This window comes from Perognathus longimembris, chromosome 18, assembly GCF_023159225.1.
Source record: "Perognathus longimembris pacificus isolate PPM17 chromosome 18, ASM2315922v1, whole genome shotgun sequence".
NCBI lineage: Eukaryota > Metazoa > Chordata > Mammalia > Rodentia > Heteromyidae > Perognathus > Perognathus longimembris.
In genome coordinates this window covers 12999627-13019507 of record NC_063178.1, presented here as the reverse complement: position 1 = coordinate 13019507, position 19881 = coordinate 12999627, and the positions used below count along the sequence as shown (strand labels likewise).

Genomic DNA, 19881 nt, shown 5'->3' with positions numbered 1-19881 from the left:
TTATAAACAGCCCTCTTTGTCAATAATAATACCTTAGGGATTTCCTTGAAAGCCTATGAATAATTAAATCTGAAGTTAATCATAAGAGTTTAAAATTCAGTGTACTTAAAAAATGGTGTGAGGGTGCTTGCTCCATGTACATGAAGCCCTGGGTTCGATTCCCCAGCACCACATATATAGAAAACAACCAGAAGTGGCGCTGTGGCTCAAGTGGCAGAGTGCTAGCCTTGAGCACAAAGAAGCCAGGGACAGTGCTCAGGCCCTGAGTTCAAGGCCCAGGACTGGCCAGGCCCTGAGTCTAAGGCCCAGGACTGGCCCAAAAAAAAAAAAAAAAAATGGTGTGAGGGAAGAGGTGTAGAGGAGGGATGGGTGAGATTGTTGAAAGGAGTGACATTGATCAAGACATAGTGTTTTCATAAACTTTTGTTAAATGACAACTCCTCTGTACAACTGCTTTTAATGATAATTAAATTTTAAAGAAACCTAAGCCTATCATCATGGATCTTTCAGGAAATAATTGACTCTTCATTATGCAAGAAAAAAGTTGTATTCAAAAAGAAACTCATATATTTTAGTAATAAAAAATATAGTGTCCAGTAGTATAATTTAAGAGTGTAATTAGTAAGTAAATTTTGACAGTTTGATAGGCAAGTATTGATGGAATACTTACGATTATGAATTTCTATGGAAAACCAAACATGAGAAACTTAATATAGCCACTATGATTCTCACTTATAAAAAAAGAGAAGAAAAAAAGACTAGAAGGAGATGGTATAAATCAAAAGTGCAAACACTGTTTGTACTCATGTTGGAATAGTAGGTGTCCTTTCTTACTGCAAACTTTTTAAGATACTTGGTTAGACTGCTCCATTTTATGTTGGTAGCAGTGACTTTGTTGTTTGTTAAAATCTTTGAATTGATTGCTCATGAGTTTCCAGATAAATTCAGAGTACCTTCCATAAATTTTCTCATATAAAGCCTTCCACAAAGGCTTGTACCATTAATAAAGTTAATAAAAAAATAATAAAGTAGTGAACACTCAAATCTAGTTCTACTTGACTAAAGCAGCCCCTTTTCTGCTCAGATGTTGTCAAATATACCTGGAGTACCTCTTTTTCTTGGATATGCCCTCTGCAGATTCAGATTTTAATATTGGAGCCCAAGATCCTCTGTTTTAAACAAAACAAGTCAGATAAATTGCCCTTTGAGAAGGGCAACACTATATTGCAGTCCACTGCTTTCTGTCAAGTAACTAATGTCACATAGTTGACTCACTGAAGGGAAACAGTAGAGTCATTTGGTTTTCCTTTTGTGTGTCAAACCAGGAAAGTAGAAGAAACTCCTTAAAATAATGTGATGGCTCTTAGTATTGAAATTTTTCTTTCACAGATCAGAGCTAACAGGGAAAGAACCACTTCTGTATTTAAATGTAACTAATTACCCCTAGAAATCTGAGAAATGTAGAATTAACCCTGTTTTCTATGACCTTCACTTTGTACATAGAGCAGTGGTATCTGTAATTTCCACTTATGTGACCATAATTTGAATCATTTTTTTCTACTTGTTATAAAATTTGTATTGGGAATGGATAACTCTGTTGACATAAAAATTATAACACTAAATTCGAAGTTAAATACTGAATAGTTACTGTTGAATATGGAGATAAATCATTTGAAATTTTATGAAATTATTCAAAATATCAGAAAAGGGTTTCAAGTTAGTATTTCCCATTTTGCAATCACATGAACTATGTTTATAATGCATTCTCATTATTGCTTTAATTATGTAAAGGCATTTCTTTTGAAGAAGCTTCTGTTTTCTTCTGAGAAGTCATCATGGCGGGATTGCTCAGGTATGCCAGCTCTCTTTTAGAACTTTTTCATCATCTGTGTTTATCTCTGCATCATTCATTGTCAATAGTTCCATTAAAATTAACTGTTGTAAAAGTAAACTGAATGCCAAACATGGTGGTACAGTACTGTACTAAACTCAAGAAGTGGGGGCAGGAGGATCAAAAGTTTGAGGCCAGTCTGGGATATTTAGCAAGTCGCTGTCTTATAATACAAGGGTGTAAAGTACTTACAAGACTGTGGGTTTGATCTCCAATACTGAAAAAAAAAAATTGTGGGATATTTTTCCCCTGAGATGTTTCAGAAAATTTCACACTCAAATTTTTTTAAATATTTATTTCTCTGTTGATTTTCCTGACCACTAAGAGATGTAAGTCAAGGTGATATAACTAAGGGGAAAAAACCTTGGGTACCTTGCTAAAGCATACATACAGTTCCCAGAATTTCTGGATGATATCACACTATAGAGAATAATAATGCAGTGTGTGTGTGTGTGTCTCTGTGTGTGTGTTTGCCTTATTTAGTGCTAACAAAGATATCAAAATATCTTTGCATTCAGCATCTTATAATGTCTTGCTTATTGCAAATAATTCTGAATCAAATCCAAATTTCAAATGAAGCTGTTACAGCATCTATCTACAATATGATTTATTTGGGAATGTATGGTGCTACCTGTTAATGACAAACATTTGTATTACCCTTACTAGGCACAAAGATCTTTTCTTTCATTTATATAATTCCATATGAACCTCCCAGTAACTTCTAGAAAAGGTCAAATACATTCAATGGCAGTTTCATATTTAAGGCCATAACAGCTTTCCAAACCATGAGCACAGGACCTAATAATTTTGAATGTAAGAATTGAAGTATTATGGCTGTATTTTGTTATTACATATAATTTGTTAAATGCAAAATTGGTTGATGGCACTATTTATGATAGTTGGCTCTGTTAAAGTGAACGGATGTACAGTTCCTGCCTTTGAAGAACTTGTAATCCATTAGAAAACATAGAGACTATGTTGTATAATACAATTTTTTACAGAATGTAAATATATAGAGAGAATGAAAAAAATATATTCACAGTCTATAGAAAATATTTGAAGGTTTCTGAAAATGGCATTACCTCTAGAGAGTTAACACTGCTTGAAAAGGGGGGATTGTTTAGGTACGGGGGAAAAAAAGAACAACATTTATTTTCTGCTATTTGCAGCAAAATCCTGATGCTCAGATTACTGCAGTACAGTATCAGCAGCTTCTGTGTTATGCAGCAAAACCAGAGGCCTCTCTGATGTTATAAAGGTGTTCGTACATGCTCTGACAATATCCTCATTCCACTTGGGTGGGGTGGTCAGATAGGAGTTAGCAGGGGCAAAGGGTTCTCAGCATCTGGACCCTAGTGCTCAGTTCTGCAGTCAGTGGAACTTGGTGGCTTAAGGGTTGTATGTAACCTGACAGAGATCCCTCCCCTGTATCAAGCTGTTCCAAGCATCATGCGTTTTCCCATAGTGCCAATACTTTAGTTCTTAAGACACCTTGTTTTTCCTAAGTGTAATCTGTAGATTATAGAGAGAGGGATTTTCCATTCTTAAAATGCTTGGTTTATGTCACAAAATGGAACTTTCTTAATACCATTTGTGGTGGGATTTTTTTGGTTTCTTTTTTCCCTTCAAAGAAAACTGTTATGACTTGTATTTTGGTTGTTTTTAGAGGAAGAGCAGAAGGAGCTCCTTTGTCATACCTTATGTGATATTCTAGAAAGTGCTTCTTGTGACAACTCTGGATCATACTGCTTCGTTTCCTGGTTAAGAGGAAGGACGGCCGAGGAAACTGCTAGTATTTCTGGAACCCCTGCAGAGTCTAGTTGCCAAGTGGAACATTCTTGTAAGATACATTTTATTCCTGAAGTAAAGTATTTTGTTGTACTTTTGAAGAGAAAATATTTTCAATCTTCATGCATAACATATCGCTAAGCCTAGGTTAACTAAATAAGTCTCAATATTTTCTATTTTCCTCTTATTTATTTTAATTACTGCGAGATTTTTTGCAAAAAACAAAAAAAAACGAGAGAGGGAGAAAAGAAATCCATCATCTTGATAACAATCTCCCCACAGGTTTGGACTCTTGTTTAGAAAGTTTAAAGAACATCTGTTTAAAGAACCTGTGTAGGTGCCTTATTTTTTTTCAATTATTATAAATAAATAGGACTTGCAACTTTACAGTATTTCTGAAATACCTTTAGTTGCTTTCTAGAGTAAAGACAGGGACATTTTTCTTATGTACATGCTGGGTGTTTTTTTTTAATCCCAAGTTTTGGACATTGTTATGTATGTGGTTATTTTAAAATCTTAATTGTGTTTAAATTACATGTTAAGTTTTCTATGCCTTGATTAAAGTTTTTTTTTTCTTTAAAATAGCTGAAGTGATAGCTATTCTCATTCATAAAAGAAACATCTGCAGTTTCTGGCTTTTGAAAATTCTCATGTGATTGGCCACAGTGAGACTTCAGTGCTACAGAAACTAGTTAAGAGTTGCATTTGTCTTCTGTCTTCTGATGACTAATCTTGCTCACAGGTGATTTTTAGATAGTAGCTCGTCTCAAGTGCTTAAATAAGTGACTCACCAGTAGTGCCTCCCACTAATACCATCTGTATAGATTTTTTTCTTCATTAGATACCTGACATTTAGAAAATTGCTTTTGCCATATACCTTGCTTTCCATATAGATGTATCTTATCAGGTACCCTTGCCTCTTAGGTAAAAACATTTCTATGCTATCTTTGTCTTCTTTCTCATATTCTATAGTTAAAATGTCTTGAGTTGAGCAAGTTTTAAGAGTATATTAGCAAGAAACAATTTTAAAGATTTATACAGTTGAGTGATGTTTTTCTTCAAGCCTTTGAAGAATTGACTTCCAGAAAGAATTTAACATTGTAGTGCTGATAATGAACGATACTTGAAATGAAGTGGAAAGCATTTACAAAAATGATAGTAAAACAGGTTATTTAAGATTGGCTTTAAAACATTGAGGTTGCATTTCAGGTATAGAAATTCTGAGAGATGAATCAGTGAACTCTTTCAAAGATATGGTAAAGCTTATGTCTGTAAAGTCAGCATATAAAGAAATCTGTGAAAAAGTAGTAAGATCTTTTTATATAACATTTTTCATTACGGTGTTAATACTGTATGTTGTACTTACTATGGAAGATGCTGTTCAAGTACTGATAGTTAAACTGCTCTAGATTAAATAGCCTCATTATGATCTGTTAATTCAGTAATTAATTTAGATGGGTATATTATATTGAATTCTCAAGAGTTTTATCACATACTGGCAAATGAACGTACTCTAAAAAATTTTTGTTTCATATAACAATCTATTTTACCTGTTCTTTCCTTTATTCCCAGCTACGTTCTTTTTCTTGTGTTTTATTTTCTACCATCCCTGCCTGCTAAGCTTTTTCTTTTGCTTGCCTCTATTACCTGTAAATTACTCTCTTTATGTCTATTTTGATGGTTTAACTAATAAAATTATTGGGATACTCAGAATTACAAAAGAGTATAATTTGGAAAAGATTAGGTAGAACTTTTACTTTTATCTTGAAATCTTAAGTGTATTTCTCTCATTAATATTACATTGTGTACAAACATTAATTTCATTGGCTTATGTGGTGTGTATATTTTTGGCTGGTTGGTAATGCATACTTGTTTGCAGTAGTGAATACTCAGGTTCAATTTCAGTTTGTTTCCCATATAACCTGCAGATTATTGAGTCTATTTGGACTTTACAGAGATACTACAAAGTAATTTGAAGTAATGGAGAATCAAAGCTTTCAATGGCTAATATAACATTTTAAATTCTAATAAATTTAATTTTTCATCTATACTGCATCACTAATAAGAATTTTTTATTTGAAAGCATTAGTATTGGCCCTATAAAAATGTAAGAAATTGTGACAAAACAGACATTTTGGTTCAACTATTTTTAAAGACCAAATTCAAGTGTGAGCCCTAGTGCTTTCTGCTCTTGGGAGGCCTCCTGTCTGTGCCTCCCATCACTGTTCTGCTGAAGGAGATACAGAAGTGGTGTGAGGATTGAGTGATATCAAACAGCCACAGCATTTACAGAAGGTTCTGGCTCTCAGGATAGTGCTTAGCAACATTTCTTTGAAAATGCTTGCTTTCATTTTCTTACACTTCCTTGACATCTAAATAAATTGCTGAAAACTTGTCAATTGTTATACCAAAAAACAAACAAACAAGGAAACAAACTTAAAGATGTTGGTGAACCTGCGTAATTAATTTCAGTGCTTTGTTTAGTAATGAAGCATTAAACCTACAGATTTACATTAAGGAAGAAGATAGACTATGCTGATTTTACATAGATTATTTGAAAAAGTGCAGGACACATGAAAATGATGTGTGAAGCACTACCACTAAGTTTTCCTCATTTACAGACTGTCCTAGCAGAGCTGGATTGAAAAGAAATGTTTTTATGCAATAACTCTCCCACATTCTCAGTATTAACATCCATTTTAGTTATGACCATAGTAACTAAGATGCTGGAATATAAGTTCATGTTATCATAAAGTTTAAACTACACTGAGAATTTTAAGGAGTAAAGAAATAGGGAAATTTTGATTGCTTGACAGTATTTACAGCTTGCTGTGTATCTTGTGTCATTTATTTGCCGTGTGTAGTGCTGAAAAGTGTCTTTTATGTATAGCTGCCTTGGCTGTCGAAGAGCTTGGCTTTGAGCGATTTCATGCATTAATTCAGTAAGTAACATCGGAACATTTAAAATACTTATCTTGTGGACACATTGCCATTTTAAGTTTGTTCATACTATGGAAAGGTTCTTAGAATTCTATATAGTACTATATTACTTAATGTGCATTTAAATCCCTTGTTTAAGGATTAACTTACTTTCAAATTACAAAATGACTTATATAAGCAAATTTAATTATGCAATGCCCTACATTAACTATACAAGTACAGTGTTTTTTTTTTGTGTTTTTTTTTTGTTTTTTTTTTGGCCAGTCCTGGGCCTTAGACTCAGGGCCTGAGCACTGTCCCTGGCTTCTTCCCGCTCAAGGCTAGCACTCCGCCACTTGAGCCACAGCGCGCTTCTGGCCGTTTTCTGTATATGTGGTGCTGGGGAATCGAACCTAGGGCCTCGTGTATCCGAGGCAGGCACTCTTGCCACTAGGCTATATCCCCAGCCCCGGTGTTTTTTAAAAAAACTTTAAAAGCCTTTTTGTCATTAACAGTGAAAGAAAATAATTTTAGCTTTATATTTTTCTGTCCTGAATGAATATAGTTTTTTTAGTGAGGTAAATACTAGAATTACTTATTTGCCAAAGTACGGCTTTCTATAATTTTTTTCATTAAAATGCTCAGGTTTTAATTTTTTTATTGCAGAACAAAAGGTAAGGATGGTCATATTGATGAACCATAGGTGGCATTTGTTTTGAAATTTAACATTTTTAAGCCACAAATGTATACTTTAGCACTAGTGCTGTGGCATTTGTCAAATAACTTTTAGGCTTCAGAAGAGTGTTTTCATGGTTATTAAATACCTCTCTAAAGAGGACCACTCTATTTTCTAGATACATTCTTCAATAATATTGATGAGAAGTGTTGCACCTAAGAGATGAAGAGATTCCTTGTCAAGTAAACTGTCTGTCTTTGTAGTATACATTGTATGTAGTGGTAGTTGTCAGCAATGGCTTTTATTTTTCTTTTGGAATGGCTTAATTAGTACTCAAAACCCTGAAATGTAACAAAAATTTCCTATTTGTATGTTTTTAATGTTTGAGACAATTTAATTTTTTCCCATTTATAAATGTCACAAATCTCACCGTGATACTAATACTTGATTCTTTTTTTCCTCTCCAGTAAAAGATCATTTAGAAGTTTATCAGAATTAAAAGATGCTGTCTTGGATCAGTATTCAATGTGGGGAAACAGATTTGGAGTATTGCTTTTTCTGTATTCTGTGTTACTGACCAAGGTTTGTTTAAGAGGTTGCTTCTTCTGCCCTTTATTGTTTTTGTACTGTTTTTTCTGCTGTGATGAACAGTCTGTTTCCTGCTCCTGGCTCTAAATCTTAGGCTGATAATAAGGAATAAGATAATAAGTATCTTAGGCTGATAATAAGGAATTGACTCATTTCTACTTCATTCACTTACTAACCATTTTCACACTTAATTTTACCTCTGCTCTTCTGAACTGCAGAGGTAATCCGCAGTGTTCTAATTAGGAAATGGTTATTCTTTTGACTTTTTTGTTTTTATTTTAACAATGTCTGCTACTTGAGCTCCTCAAGGTCTTCTGGAATTTTTCTTGACTTAATCTGATAAGCCACCATGTTAGTGTTCTTCTTTTAATGTCTCGCAATTCTTTTATTGTTGTTGTTGTCATTTTTTCAGTACCTTTCTTTCTGTACAAGTTACCTTCTTGTCTTTACTCTCCCCTTCTGAATGTGCTTGGTCCCATGCTCACTTGCTCCTTGGATAGTTCTTCTCCACTTACAGAGTGGCTAGGTCCAGAATGTGTGCTAGCCTTTCCCTCAAATGCCAGTCTCATACTCCCTGTTGAATTTTCTACTAGCTACACCATGTCTGAATTAATGTTTACTGGGCCATTTGACTGTACATATGAACAAAAATTTGCATCAGAAAAAAAATTTTCAGCAGTGCAGAGGCAAGTCTAGAGGCTTAAGGGATTGGAAGTATAACACATGTATGAGAAATAAAGTATGCACAACTGCAACATAATATTCCAGAAGGAAAATGGTGGAGGATTAATCACCTGTATAAAGTCTCTGAAGGTTCTTACATATTATGCAAAAATACCCAAGGTTTTATCTGCTCAAAATTGGAACCCAGCAAAATTTCAATAAGGAAGGGATAAGATCTTGTTGATCCAGGCTGCCTTAAATTGAGATGAGAATGTATAATTAAAAGACTTAGTGTATATATGAAATACAAGTCTAAGGTTAGGGAAATTGTAGATGAATCCTTATTTATGACAGTGAACAAAGGACAGATATTTAGAAAGTTAAGTAGGAAAATTCAGACAAACATTTATAAACATTCAGACAAATATCAAGATAAATAAGAGAGAACCAGAAACAGTTGGGTAGGTGTTGGGAATAGCAGTGGAGGTGCTGTCTAAGATGATTGGTTGCTTATGAGCACTTCACTGTTCATTCTGCAGTGCTTTATGCCCAACACATTTGATGTTTCTTGCCAGTTCTCCTTTTCAGCCAATGCATCATTGTGTTAGTCATTCTTTTGAGTGCTCTTTGAAGTGGTTGTCATTTGTTTCTGTTACTCATTTTGACTTCACTGTAGCCTCTGATTGTTTAGAGGATGGCAGGCACAAGATAACATATCTGTTTGTTTCCCCTGCTATCATTTAATATTTTGACTTAATTATCTATTCAGTTCTTAGAAGTGATCTATAAGGTGGTGGGAGCAGTGGTGAGAATTATGTAAATAGCAAATGAAGGTTACCGCATATCATTTGGTGCTGATGAAACTAAAATCCTGAATCTTCTTGCCCTCGTCCAGTGTCTAGAACTTTATTTTGGCATTTGGCCTTTTGAGAGATTAGAAAGTATCAAAGATATGATTTTCAAAAGAATAAGAAATTTCTTACTCTTAACTTACATTTTATTTTGCTGATATATATTTGAATAATCAGTATTTGGGGGAAAGCAAAATCTACATTTGCATTTTCTCATGGCCCAGCTGTACTCTCATATATTTAAATTTATGTCTATGTCCAAAGCCGTGTTTCTGTATATATATTAAGTATTAGTAAATTCTTTAAATGACCTAAAGTAAAATCAGTTAGTTGCCTTAATAGGCATATTAGGTTTTAATTTAGCCTGATGTTTAATGAATGTCGCCATTTTGCTAAATATTCTCCTTTTTCCCCTTTGACCAGCATTAGGTATGTTATCCACAAGTCCATTAGTTTTCTTCTTTTTTTTTTTTTTTTTGCCAGTCCTGGGCCTTGGACTCAGGGCCTGAGCGCTGTCCCGGGCTTCTTTTAGCTCAAGGCTAGCACTCTGCCACTTGAGCCACAGCACCACTTCTGGCCATTTTCTGTGTATGTGGTGCTGGGGAATTGAACCCAGGGCTTCATGTCTACGAGGCAAGCACTCTAGCCACTAGGCCATATCCCCAGCCCTCCATTAGTTTTCTTTACATATAGCCTATGAGAGAAAATAAAAAGATACTCGTAGGAAACTACTTGCTACAGTTTTCATCTCAAATGCAGTCCTTCTTGAAATATGAATAACTCTTTGAAAGAAATGTTATTTTAAAGATTGCACTTTATTAATTTATAGTAAACTGGCTATAATTTATTTATATTTTAGTTTTTAAATTAAGTCAGTGAATTCTTGGTTTCTTTAGGGCATTGAGAATATAAAAAATGAAATTGAAGATACAAGTGAACCCTTGATAGATCCTGTATATGGGCATGGCAGGTAAGGAACTAAATCTCCTCCTGGGGGCTTTTGAAGAAACTGATTTGTGATAAAAGATGATGAGCTAGGTAATCTTGCTTATCAGGACTACTGACACTCTAACATCCCTAGGTTGCAAGTCTTATGCTTTACAAATTGTTAGCTTCATGTGTACCATGCTAACTTCAGTTTAGGTTAATGTATGCACTGTGTTTATTGTCAGAAGCATTTTGTTTTAAGATAATAGTGGAAAGGTATTTTAACAAATTCCATTTAAGTCTCATTTATGAGATGTTTTTAAAGATAAAAAACTCATTTTTGCCTAGAAATAAGGTGTTCTTAGAAAATTTTTTTGATTGGGAGAAAAAAAGTTCCCCATTTTTCCTTTTCAGCCTTTTATAGCTTAACTTAGTTTTACCAAAATTATTCCAAGACTAATAGTTAATCCACTTTTACACATGAACCCCTTTTTTAGACCTCTTTGCCTCTGTGGTTAAAATTCATATGTCTTCCATCAAAATCTGTATATTATTAATAATTACATATACATGTTAAAGATAGGAATATTAAATTATCAGTGTATATATCATTTTTTCTTTCCTTTTCTTTGGTTGGGTGTGGAGCTTGAACTCAAGGCCTACGCACTGTCCCTGAACTTCTTTGTGCTCAAGGCTAGTCACAATGCCACTTCTGGTTTTCTGGTAGTTAATTGGAGATTATAGAGTCTCATGGCCTTTGCTGCCCAGGCTGGCTTTGAACCACAGTCCTCAGATCTCAGCCTTCTGAGTAGCTAGTATTACAGGTATGAGCCACCAGCACAAGGCTCTATATATCATTTTTTTATCCACTTAAATTTTAGTGTATATCTGTATTTAATGACAGATCATGTGATAATACAGATTGTGATCTACTTAACAAGGCTGGTTTATAAAATGGAAAATTAAAGTTTTCCTAAATTTAATGTAAAAAGTCAGGACTTCGCGTCTTTGGGATTATTTTTATTCATGTTCTAATTTCTTTTAAATTTTATTTCTAGCCAAAGTTTGATTAACCTCCTACTGACAGGACATGCTGTTTCTAATGTATGGGATGGTGATAGAGAGTGCTCAGGAATGCGTAAGTATATTCTTTCTTGTGTGACTGCTCTTTCAGTGGAAAATACTGATTTTCATCTATCCATTGGCTCTCCCTTACTTAGAGGTGAAGGTAAGTACTTTCTCATAGAAGAATCCTTTACAGTTTCCAAGACCCCATAACATAAAGAGTATAGATTTTGGAGCAAGGTAATCTTGAGTTTCTGTTCCAAGTATATGACTTTAATCCAGTCATATAATTTCTCGGGCCTTTGTTTTCTGTAGTATGATAGTGGGACTGTAGGACTAACTTCTTTAGAAAAAATAATCTCAGTATTTACCAAGAGACAGTATTTGTTTAAAATTGAAGGGAAAGTGCAAAGCATTGCAATTTAAAGTATTACCATGAACGTCTGGAGGGTCTTTTTGTGTGTGTTACTTTTAATAACATATTTTCTTTGTAAATGCTTGGAGTTGATGTTATCTGAGACGTTTAAACTGCTGAGACTTCCATTGCCGCTTTCCTGTCTGGCTTCAGTTACAGTAGATGGTTGGTATCCCTGTCAGTGATTCAAGGAGACTTCCGTTGAGGAAGCATGATGAATGCTCAGTATTGTACTGCAGACGGCTTGATTCACTTTACCCATAATGCCACCCAACTTTGGCTAAAGACAAGCTGACTCCACCAGATTCACTTTATCTCTTAAACACATTAATTTTTACTTTGTTGTGGACACCATTTGCTCTTGGGGAAGGATGGTTTTAAAACATTAAGCTCAGAGAATCAGTTCAGCAGATGACACAATGATTTAAACACAACCAATAGTAAATTTAGAACTCAGAACTCAGCATCAACCAAGCAGAGGTTTTACGTTTTTGTTTTTGAGATTTTTTAAAATTATCTTTTCTGTACTACATTTGGTTAAAACCACACTGTAATAAATGTGTAAATAAGGTGACTTGCTGTATTTCTTTCATACAGCCTCTTGCATTGTCAGAGTACTAAATGAAAATACATTCTGTTAAGAAAAGCTGATGTTTAACTTTCACTAAAACTCCTGTGGTTTGTACTGGAGTCAGTTTAAATGTATTGGCTAATTCAACTTAAGTGTGATAAAAGACATGAAATTCCACAGTTCTCAGAGTTTATAGGCAAATTTACTCCATTTTTAATAATTCATAAGTAGATAAAATGATCATCAAACCATGTTATGATTGAGAAAATAATACTTTTTATTCCATTTAGATGCTTCTGAATTTTAAGTATGAATTTTTGTCAAACTTCAGAAATAAATATACTTAATTGCTGTGAAAATCGAGAATTTGAAAAGCGTGGCAACATGATCAGAAATAAATATACTTAATTGCTGTGAAAATCGAGAAGTTGAAAAGCATGGCAACATGATCTAGTTCTTCATTTTATTGTTTCAGAAATTTCAGAACTATTTTTACTCCCCTTCCCATTAGGTAACATGCAAAATTATTCATGTAGTGATGAGGTTGAGAGCATAGTTTTGTTAATTTTGGAAAAAGTCAAATTTTAAAGAAGGAAATTCATGGGGAAAGAAACTAGCAAGTTATCTTAATCTGCTTCCTCTAATTAATGGTATCCTAGTTCTTTGAAGCCTGTTCTGATTCATAGCTCAAAGCATTTGTACCTGTGAGCTAAAGATACCTCAGTCTCTTCAGTAACATGTGGGCTTTCTGGTCTCCCCACAAAGTGCACCTCTTTTTCTCCTCTCCCAGTGGTTTCTGAGCCCTGAGATATCTTAAGAACCTCAGGTGATTTAGAAAGAACAGCTGGTCCTGCTCAACTCTGGTTGAGGTACCCACCCTTTCCCACTTTGTCCCTGTCTTTACTACTTCCTTCTGTGTTCTCTAGCTATAACTCCACTTGTTTTTTGTATATTTCTTTGGCACCTGCTACTAGTTATTATGGTCCATTTTTCTACACATTCTACACTTTATTTCAACTTCTATTCCCCAGCCAAAATTCTTCTGTCTCTGTTTAGGCTTCTCACCAGCTTTCCCTTGTCTCCATAGGTTCTTTCTCTCACAGTCAATGTATTGTTGCCTTTAAATACCATTTCAGTCAATTGTCTCGTTTTGGGTTCCTAATATGTACAAATTCATGGTTTATGCTTTCTGAAATATTGCCTGTCAAGGCTGTATTTTGCTGTGGATTAAGTGTAAAGACCAAAACCAAGCAAATAATTATCTTGAAACAGCCGGGTTCGTTTCCTGGTCAGGGAACCAAAAAAAAAAAAAAAAATTATCTTGGAACAGAAAGAAAACAGGCAAGGTATATTTCTTGTATATTCCTTTATTCATTAGCAATGTTCACTTTGAACTTGAATGTGTTTTCAGTTATATAAACTTAAATAAAAAACTACACATTTGTCATCATTTATTGTATTGTTGTTCTAACAACATGGTAGACGTTATATAGTATTAAAAAAAAAAAGCCAGAGTACTACTTTTTGATTTATTTTGTTTTGTTTGCCAGTCGGAGGGGTTGAATTCAGGGCCTTGGTGCTATCCCTGAGCTTTTTCACAGTTGATGCCTGTAATCCTACCCACTTAAGAGACTGAGATCGAAGACTAGTGATTCAAAGCTATTGTGCACAGGCAAGTCCTTGAGACTCTTACCTCTAATTAACCACAAAAAGCTGTAAGTGGAACTGTGGCTCCAGTGGTAGAGCTCCAGCTTTGAGCAAAAAAAGGACAGCATCCAGGCCTTGAGTTCAAGCCTTAGTAGTGGCACACATGCATGCGTGCGTGTGTGTGCGCAGAGACACACTTACACACACAAAGAGTAATAGGATTGAGTTTTCTTATGAAATATGGTGACTATTGGTATTGAATAGTATTCTGCACTTGAAAATCACCAACAGTAAATGTTAAGTACCCTCTTTCCATAAAGTAAGTATGTGAGTGAGCTGGCTGTTTAGCTTCATTTAGCCATCCTATAGTGTACATGCATTTCAAGGCATGTTATATGTAGAACCTTCAACTTTCAGTTAATAAAGATACAGACTAAGTAGACACTAGAGTTAAAACAAAGAATAGTTTCATTTCTCTTGTGCTGTCTGATTACCTAATATCTAACAGTCCTGCAAAGTCAAGCAGGAATTGAATGAGTCTTGTCCTGATGAACAAATGTATCCAGTCAAGATAGGGTCTCACTTCTCACCCAGCCACACACTGAGCCATGAAGCACCTACTGCTAGCCTTCCGATGGTTAGGGTCATGGACATGTACCACCACATCTGGCTTCCCTTCTGTGGAGACAGAATCTTGAGGGCTTTTCTGTCCTGGGACCACAGTTCTTGTAGTCTCACTTAGCTTAGCAGGAGGGGAGTCTCATGAGCTTATCAGAGTTTGAGGCCCCCTCAAGTGTCTGGCTCTGCCATGCTTATTTTTGAGGTTAGTGCTTGCATTTTTGTCTTGTTTAATCTGGACTGTAGTCCTCCTATTTATACAAGTATCTCTGCAATACTGACATGACGTGTGTGATCTAGCGTGACAAATGTGTTCTGCCACATTCAGCTTTTTCTGTTGAAATAAGAGGCTCACAGTACAGGTTTTTTGCCCAGGTCAGCCTAGAACCATGAAGCTCCCAATCCAGTTAAACATGTGATTACTAACTGAATCTGAATAATTTATCACCCAAGATTTATGAAAACTTTATTTGCTATTTTTCATATCTTGCAAACATACTATCCTACACATGTTAAAATCCAAAGAAACAGATGTAGTATCTAATCATAACACTAGGTGGTGATAATTGATTTTAGAAATTAAATGGTGGAAATTAAATGGCCAATTTTTTAAAAATATAAATGGCATTTAAATGAAAACTAAACAAAATTAGTGATTAGTGTTGTTTAACATTTTTCCAGTTCTCCTTAATCTCTAGTGTATGAGTGGACAATTGGGTTTTCAAATGTTTATGAAGTCAGTCTGCTGTAGTGTAACTCATTTCAAAACTACATTCATGAGAGAGGAAGAGGGAAGCAGCCGATTAACAGCCTGATCTCACACAGAATTTGAAGGGGTTTTCCAGACCCAGAGCTCTAAACCCCAATATAAGGATCATTGGTCTAGCTCATCCTTGCCTATAAGAAGCTAGTGACCAAATAAAACTGCATTTCTTTATTCCTTCCATTTATTGTTTATTCTTTGTTTGCCAGTTCTGGGGTTTGCACTCAGAGCTTTCTGCCTACCAGGCAAGTGCTTTACCACTGGAGCTTTTTCCTTTGTCATTCTTCAGATGGAACCTTATACTTTTTGCCTGTCTAGGTTTGGACCACTGTCCTACCTACTTCTTTATCAGGGTCTAGGTGTGTTTAAGGAACCGTGTATGGTGTCACACACCTTTAGTCCCATCTCCTGGAGAGGTTGAGTTTAGAGAATTGTTTACTAGGTCTTCATTGAGTCCAGTAAAGGCAATGTTGCGTGTTCCTTCTCAGAAAACAAGAAATACAACCAAACAAAACCAGAAAAGCAAAGGGAGCCTCAACAAATACTTACACCTTGAGTACATTGATTTCCATTTCTCTGCCATTTCCTTTGCTTTCAATTTTCTTTTATCTTCTTTGACATGGAAAATTACTGCATATGCTTTAGGGTTGAGCTCAAATGTTACACCATCTGTAAGCCTTCCCTAACACTATAAGCAACTGCTATCCTAATTCTGTATATGCATGCGTGTGTGTGTGTGTGTGTGTGTGTGTATGTAGTGTGCGTACTTGTAGACAGCGCACAGATTTTTTCATTTGTCCCCCTCTGCCAACTCTTAGCTTTATAAGCAGAAACTGTTTTCTATTCATCATTATGTCCCCAGTTTTAGAAGCACAGTGTCTGGGTTCGTTTACAAAGGGTTAGCATGAGTTGTCCATTTATTTATAAGTAGTGTCCAACAGGGTCATTGCTACCCAGCAGTACATTTTCTATTTATGGTTAACTATCCATTGTTTTTCAAAGGCAAGTCAATCTGTCTTCTTTTTATAATTCCAATAAATCTTTGGATTCAGAAAAAAAATTCTTTGTTATAGCCATGCAAAAACATGCCTGGCCATTGGGGGTATTTGATAATGAGTAGTATAGTGGTGATTTGATGTGACCTTGTAATATGTGGTATGTTTTACAGTATAGTTTTGAATAAAAGTAGACATTTTGCTTATGATGTGTGTATAAATATATTGAGCATACATTATTATACATCTGTATGTACTTTTGAAATTAATATATAAGTAACACAGTGATAACTTTGCTTTTGTTTTATTTTTTGCAGAACTTCTTGGTATACATGAACAAGCAGCTGTAGGGTTTTTAACATTAATGGAAGCTTTAAGATACTGTAAGGTAAGTTGATTTTTATGGTTCTTTGAATGTTTAGTATTTACGTACCCACGTTGTGCATACTATTTTTGTTCCTGTGATGGTGCCTTTTAACTTAATATTATAATATACCAATCTCTTTAGTTCCTTCCTCACCTCCCATCCTAAACTGTCAGGATTATTAAGGAGTTAAACTGCCTGATCATTCTTGATCATTCCGTCTCTCCTGTTAGATGAATAGAGTAGAATCTAGAAGATATATAAACCAAAGCAATCTATTATTAATTATAAATACATTATTGGGTAGGCTGAGGAAAAGTGAGACACCATTTCTTCATGAACAAAGAGTATGCCTCACCAAAACAACTGGAAATACTTTATCAGGCAACGAAAGGGAATTTTCCAGATGCCTGAAATTCTGACTTTTATCTTTTCCATCTGAAAAAATGATTTTATACTAGAAAAAAAATCCCAAGCATTTTACAACATTAAACTCTTTTCACACATGTGCCAGGATTAGGAACTTCTATGAAGCTTTCATTTATTGCTATACACTGAATTGCCTTTTTGTGCAATTGGAGATAAACATTGAGTCTTTCAAGTAGTTTTAAATGAAGCTTAAATCATTATCTGTACTCAGTGTCAAAATCTTGGAGATAAGAAAGAGTAGATCTAAATTTCTGTTTTTAATTTTAGAATGGTGTTTCCATAGTAGTGGTTCTAATGGTAATGATTATTTCCAAGCAATGAAAAGTGTCTTGGTCTCTTGCTGCATGTACACGTGCATTTGTGTGTGTTAGTTTGACAAACGCCATTCTTCTTCATGACAGCACTTAGAGTGAGGTGAGTATGATAATCAGATAGGGCTCATCCTGCCCTCACTTGGATAAATAATAGAATTTGGGTAAGTAATAGCAACTTCTTTGTTTCCATTCATTTTAATTATACAACCCAAAGCTACTCCAAGACAGCTGGCAACCTTCTCCAACCTTCTTCAAATCCTTCCCCCTCAGCACACACATCCACCTGTCCTGAAGGGAGTGAGCATGCATGCACATACACCCACACATGTTCCCGGAGTCTAGGTGGTGGTAGAGATCGCATGTTTTGAAGTATCTACCGTATAGCCTCTAAGAGCCTTGGGATCTTGATCCTGTCTTTTGGTTGCATTTCTCTTTATTACTGTTCTGTAGCCATACCGGTGTCCTATCATTTTCCCATGCATGCCCTGCTATATAATACCAAGTACCAGTGCTTATTGGTACTTGATATTATATCTGCCTAGATATGGATGCCTAATTCCCCCTTGGGTTGCAAGTATTTGAAAGACTTGGCCAATAGCTCAGTTACTCTTTTTTCACATTATTTCATAAGAATAATGACTGTGATAACCAGTTTTCTCTAAAGGAATATACACTCAAAAGCTCTTTTAATCACCCAACAAAGTGTACTGATACTTAGTAAAAGGTAGAGAGAGCTTCTAGACATGGTGTTTTAGGGCCACATCAGGGGACAGGAGGCCAGCAAGCTGGAGCAGCTTATATATGGCAAGTTTGAGAGGGTTAACCAGGCTTCTGGTTATCCTTGTGAACTGTCTAGTTTGGATAATGTCAGTGGACTCTGGGGCATGGAAGGGTCCATAATGATCTAGTACCTGACAGCAAGTGAATCAGGATATCCCTGGTGTGTAAGGAAGGTAACTGAGATGTGAATTTGATCAGATATCTTTTATAAAGGAAACTGACTAGCTTCTAGCCAAGGCCTCCAAGCCAAGTAAGCACTTTAAAAAGAGAAAATTATGTTACACGACAGTGTGTTGATCTGTGTCTGAGTTCTCAAGCTCTCTGTGCTTTGACTTTTCACCAGATCCTTAGAGAAATGGCTTAAGAGACATAACTACGCTTGTGTTAATTTTGTACATTTGAGCATTTCTCCGTTTTTGATAGGTTAGCAAGTTATTTTTTTTTTTTTTTTTTTTGGCCAGTCCTGGGCTTTGGACTCAGGGCCTGAGCACTGTCCCTGGCTTCTTCCCGCTCAAGGCTAGCACTCTGCCACTTGAGCCACAGCGCCGCTTCTGGCCGTTTTCTGTATATGTGGTGCTGGGGAACCGAACCTAGGGCCTCATGTATCCGAGGCAGGCACTCTTGCCACTAGGCTATATCCCCAGCCCATATTTTTTAAAGATGAAATTAACATTTACATATCATTTTGACTCTATATATTCAGTAATGAAGTGTTCTCCCTGTTAATTCCCGTTCATGCACACACAGCCCAAAAAAGAAGAATGCAGCTCCAGGTACTTTTGACTGCATTTTTTCAAAGATAGACGTAACTGATATATCACAAAAGTCGCCACTTAAAAGTATAGACTTCAGTAGATGTTAATATGCTCATAATTCTGGAGCCATCCCTATCTAGTTCCAGAGTGTTTCTCTGGTTACAAAGAAGCTATAACTTTAACTCTCATTTCTGTTTCCCACCCATCCACCACTGTTCATCTTTCTGTTGCTATGCCTTGGTCACTCCTGGATATTTTATGTAAATGGAATCATGTAATATGTATGACTTCTTTTACTTAGCAATATTTTCAATGTTCATCCTTGTCTTAAATGTATTAGTACTTTGATCCTATTTGCAATAAAATGATGCTCTTCTGTATAATGTGCTATTCTTATATATCCAATTATTCTATAGACAGATGTTCAGATTATTTCTGCTTTTTATTATGAATAATGCTCCTGTGGACAGGCATGCTTTTTGTAAACATATTTTTAAGTAAATAAACTTTTTAACTTTAATTAGCATCTGTCTGTTGTACACAGGGACTTCTCCAAGATGTCTCCATTCATGCATATACTGTATCCAAGTTAAACCCATCCCCTCTATTTCCCCTCCTCATCCCTTCTTAGAACAAGTTTGGTGGTTTCATTGTTCAGTTTTGTGTATAAAATACTTAAGACTGCGATGGGTACCAGTAGTTCATGCCTGTAATCATAGCTACTCAGGAGGCTGAGATCTGAGGATTGCATTTCAAAGTCAGCCCAGGCAGAAAAGTATGAGACTGTTATCTCCAGTTAACTACTCAAAACCAGAAGTGGCACTGTGGCTCAAATGGTAGAGCACTAGCTTTAATCACAATG

At 35.4% G+C, this 19881-nt stretch overlaps 1 protein-coding gene across 4 annotated transcripts in view; it reads left to right on the top strand.

Annotated features, from left to right (window-relative positions):
* Mindy3 (MINDY lysine 48 deubiquitinase 3) overlaps positions 1 to 19881 on the top strand; it is a 56647-nt gene that overhangs the window by 7205 nt on the left and 29561 nt on the right. For 3 of the 4 annotated variants that reach the window (XR_007214045.1, XM_048367978.1, XM_048367979.1), the window contains exons 3-9: positions 1792 to 1852; positions 3558 to 3731; positions 6570 to 6621; positions 7742 to 7856; positions 10273 to 10346; positions 11362 to 11441; positions 16695 to 16765. Coding sequence is in view for 3 of the 4 variants with exons in the window: in XM_048367978.1 (XP_048223935.1) it covers positions 1792 to 1852; positions 3558 to 3731; positions 6570 to 6621; positions 7742 to 7856; positions 10273 to 10346; positions 11362 to 11441; positions 16695 to 16765 (627 nt within the window). In the remaining variant the exon portion in view is untranslated. Of the gene's footprint in view, positions 1 to 1791; positions 1853 to 3557; positions 3732 to 6569; positions 6622 to 7741; positions 7857 to 10272; positions 10347 to 11361; positions 11442 to 16694; positions 16766 to 19881 lie in introns of those variants that run through there. The other variant, XM_048367980.1, reaches the window with a different exon arrangement.